This window comes from Urocampus carinirostris, chromosome 1 (assembly GCF_059441175.1).
Source record: "Urocampus carinirostris isolate Australia breed hairy pipefish chromosome 1, RoL_Ucar_1.0, whole genome shotgun sequence".
Taxonomy (NCBI): Eukaryota; Metazoa; Chordata; class Actinopteri; order Syngnathiformes; family Syngnathidae; genus Urocampus; species Urocampus carinirostris.
Genome location: NC_142349.1, coordinates 43,867,842 through 43,872,081, shown reverse-complemented (window position 1 = coordinate 43,872,081; position 4,240 = coordinate 43,867,842). Strand labels below are relative to the sequence as shown.

Here is a 4,240-nt window from a genome sequence, read left to right as displayed (position 1 = left end):
ATTTATATAAACAATGCCCCAAATGCTGTTTTGTCAGAATTAAAGTTCTCAACTCATTTTAACTTAGTCCCTTGATCCCAAACCTCAACCATAAGGTGCAAAGCCGAGTCAGGGATAGGGCAGCTGAATTTAAAAAAAAAAAAAAAGAAAAAAAGAAACCATTTGTTCCTTCCCGAATAGTTTCCTGTGTAGTTACCATGACTGACAACAACAACAAAAATGCATAAAGGGTTTGCACACTGCAGCTAGTGTTTCTTCTCCTTCAACCTGTCTTGGATCTTCTGAGGTTCATCATACTGGATTAGGCGCAAAATGTCCTTATTGGCCATCACGCCCTGGATAAACTCGCCCTCAGAGATTTTGTCTGATGAAGAGGTAACAGTTTAAAGTTTCTTTATTTCAAATAATAAGACCCCTTGTTGATAATGTGTTACCATTTTCTTTTTTCCCGAAAAAGCACCAGACTTTCTCCGCTCTCTTCTCCGGCGTATTCTCGTCTTCTGAAAGACTCTCCTGATCCTCAGCTGGGATCATGTTGAAGATGGACTGCATGGAAGTAACATGCATCTTACTTTTTTTAAACACTTTTTCAAGTAAATTGTCTTATTGAAAGCATTGAAGATTATTTCGTTTGTTAACCAAAGGACAAATGACCACAAACTTGTTGACAGGAAAAAAATGGAGGGGGTTTGTAAAATGAACGTGTCGTGTTTATGGTAGAGATAGGTTGCATTTATAAATAAAAATACTGATAAGTTTATTCTGTTTTTGATATTGGAGGCCTACAAAGAATATTGCATGGGATGCCCTTTCCGTTACTTTACCGTAATACCTAACTGTTGTTTGTAATTTTTTAATGTTATACACTGTTTACATAATCTAGTACAGGTTGGAATTCTTTATATGAAGGTTAGGTATTTCTTGTTCTCCCTGCAAGTTCAAAATCAAGTTTCTCCTCATTATGAGTGTCCACTAAAATATAAAACTATCATACACTCGGGCGATGTGTAATGTAAGTTGTTTGTGGGTGTAATATACGATGTTTCTCTGGAGGGTTGCAGTTAAGAACGCATACGTTACTTTTTACATGGTTGTTTCAAGATTTGTAAAACATTTGTCATGTCATGTTTATTTGTATAGCTTTAAATCACAAAGAGTCTCAAAGGGCTGCAAAGACCACAGACTATTGCAAACTACAGACTATCATTACACCATCCCCTGATCTAAAACTCACATGAGGGGAAGGTAAAAATCAAAAACCTTAACATGAGGAAAACGAAGAAACCTTGAGAAGGGACCACACATGAGGTAATCCCCCTTCCAGAATGACCAGGCTGCAATGGATCCAATGGATCACATTACCTTAGCTGCACGGTACTAGGATACACTTAAATAGATGGAGATTTGTTTGTTGTCCTTCTGACTCACCTACTATGGGTTGCAATTTAGTGGCATGTGTCACATAGCCTACATATGAGATTTCTTTGAAACTGAAACCTACAATGTAAAGAACTCTGCTATTTACTGACATTTTTTAAATTACTTGTTTTCGCAAATCTATCAATAACTAAGTTGTTAAGTAACCTCGAAGATCCTCTGAAGGTATTCTGCCAAGAAAATGTAAGTTAGAGTTAAAAGCGTTCGTACCCTGACAATCTCCAAGATTTCGTTCTTGCTAATGGTGCCATTACCGTCCACGTCATACAGTGCAAAGGCCCACTCCAGCTTCTGGCGTGTCCTCCCACCTGAGGTCAGGTGAAGTGCCACAATGTACTCCTTAAAATCCAGGGTGCCGTCAGAGTTGGTGTCAAAGCTCCGGAATACATGGCGAGCATAGGCAGTAGGGTCGGCATCCGGGAAAAAGCTGGCGTAAATGCCTTCAAACTGCTCTTTGCTGATTTTGCCACTTGGACATTCCTGGATAAAGGACTGATACCAAGTGCACAGCTCAGCCTCTGAGTATTTGGTGTTGGATTTTAGCTCTTCCAGTATTTTTTTGGACAATGTGCTGCTCTTGGTGTTCCCCATTGCTGCGTATTCTTCTGCTTGGCTCGTGTTCTTTCTGGCCTGCTTTCACGGGAGCAGAGCAGATTATGGACATGGTAGCCTAAGTACATACAGCTCCGTGTCAGATTTGGAAGTTGGGCACGTCACTGTGCTATGACACCTTTGAAAACAGCCAAGAGTGTTAGTGGAGGATTTAAACACAGCAGGTGCTAAAAACCTACTAAGCTTTTTAGGATCAGTGCAACAACAAAGCACTGAACTGAAGATCTAGAAGACTAATACATTAGGGACTATACTCATATTGTCACACTTTTTTCAAGTGTTAATTATTTTAGGGAGGACAACATACTGAGCTATTTGGTTTTGGTTTTGTTGACTCAACAGCTTTTACAAAAGGGTATTCTACTCTTTCAGGTCAGAGTAAGTTTTGTCAGGATCACAATCTTTTCCAGCAACCATGTAGGTCAATCTAGAAGCGAATGATCATCCCAAAAAGGGATGGGTTCCAGCACACCGCGACCCTAGTGAGGATAAGTACGCAGAAAATGGATGGATGGAGATGGATGGATGGAATGCATGATAAAAACAACTTTATATTCAAAATTGTTTTTGTGCATTGTAATCCTACTTGTCATCCTGCTTACTTGCAACAAACCAGATTAATTTAATCTTTAGACATCCAAATGCCATGATGTACTTTTTACGTAATCACATTACACTTGGATTCTTTTATCAGAAAATTGGAGTCCAGTGACAGGTGGAGGCTGCTTGTCCAAAATACACTGATAGAAGCTGACATTATATTTAACTACCTGACCTCATTCCACCCTCCTTTAGTCCAGTCATATGACAGACATGTATTTAGTAGCAATGTCATAGATATAGAAAAATATTGCCAATCCAATTTAGCTTGGATAAAATACACTAGGCTTCACCTCAAATCTTAAGCTTCCTCAGCAGACTCATGAATCTGCTTTACATTCTTGCATGTTTCATGTGAGTGTACAACAAGTGGGGAGTACAAAACACCCAGGGTAGAATTAAGGCCTTTAAATACCCTAAAAAAGCAGTATGGAAAAAAGGCTAGAGTTTTTCCTCAATCGCAGGTGGTTGTACTCCTAGTTTTACTGTTGGTTGAGTAGAAACATGAGTGGCTGCATCCAAACTCTAGACAGTTTTTAATTTACGGGATGTGATTACCTATCTCTGCAAAACATTAACCTTATTTTAAACCAGTTTTTACATTTGAAGAACAATTGTAGCCTGTTTGGTTACACAAATACTCGACAAATGAAACACTCAATCGGATCCATTAACTAGTGCTAAATTTGGCCTTACTAATGAGCAGACATGGGGACTTGAGACTTAGTGACTTGGACTCGAGTCGACTCGAGTCGCTGTTTTTATGACTTGTGACTTGACTTGGACTTGGCAATCTAAGACTCGGGACTTGACTTGTGACTTGACTTGCCCAAGAAAAAAATACTTGGGACTTACTTGGGACTTGAAGGTGAAGACTTGAGACTTACTTGAGACTTGCACATGTGTGACTTGGTCCCATGTCTGCTAATGAGCCCTAGTCTTTTTTTCAAAATGTGTTTGACGTTTTTAACAGGTTAAGGCTCAGTTGCAGTCGTTATTTTGGCTTATTCAAAAACAAAAATGCCATTCACAAGGGCCTTGCAACAACATGTCTAATAAAACTTAACTGCTGTTTTATGAATTGATTGCAACACTGATAGGAGTGCATGGTTGTTTCAACATGGTAGTGTGACATTAAATTAACACTACAAGATCTCACTTTAGATTTTCCATTTCAGAGTCGCCAAGGACTAGTCAAGAATCAATGACAGAGGACAATTTACTGGTTGACGTTTTGTTCATCCATTATCTGCCACTTGTCTGTGGTCATGTCGTGGGATAGCAGCCTCAGCAGGGAAGCCCAGACGTCCCTATCTCCAGCAACTTCGTCTAGCTCAATATGATCTCGAAGTTTCAAGGCCAGCCTAGAGACGTAATCTCTCTAGCGTGTCCTGGGTCGACCCTTGGGCCTCCTGTCGGTGAAAAATACCAGAACACATCCGGAGGGAGGCATCCTGAAGGCATCTTTACCAGATCCCCGAGCCACCTCAACTGGCTCCTTTCGATGCGTAGAAGAAGCTGCTTGAGTTATTCATTTCATCCGTTTGTATTCGGGATCTTGTTCTTTCGGTCATGACCCACAGTTCGTGAC

General features: G+C 40.1%; 1 protein-coding gene across 1 annotated transcript; it reads right to left on the bottom strand.

The window, feature by feature from the left end:
* Positions 1-2,112, bottom strand: rcvrna (recoverin a). The gene is made up of 3 exons (XM_088355412.1): positions 1,648-2,112; positions 435-546; positions 1-364 (listed from the first exon to the last, which is right to left on the bottom strand). Exons 1-3 carry the CDS (start codon positions 2,026-2,028, stop codon positions 246-248), a joined length of 612 nt encoding a protein of 203 aa, XP_088211538.1. The 5' UTR covers positions 2,029-2,112; the 3' UTR covers positions 1-245.
* Between the last annotated feature and the right edge of the window lie 2,128 nt (positions 2,113-4,240).

Bases quoted from the DNA above. Each gene is read 5' to 3' on its own strand.
- rcvrna (XM_088355412.1), bottom strand. From the start codon at position 2,028: ATGGGGAACACCAAGAGCAGCACATTGTCCAAAAAAATACTGGAAGAG. The intron at 547-1,647 runs GTACGAACGCTT...ACTTCCATGCAG, and splicing joins AAATCTTGGAGATTGTCAGG to TCCATCTTCAACATGATCCC. The intron at 365-434 runs GTAACACATTAT...CCTCTTCATCAG, and splicing joins TTTCGGGAAAAAAGAAAATG to ACAAAATCTCTGAGGGCGAG.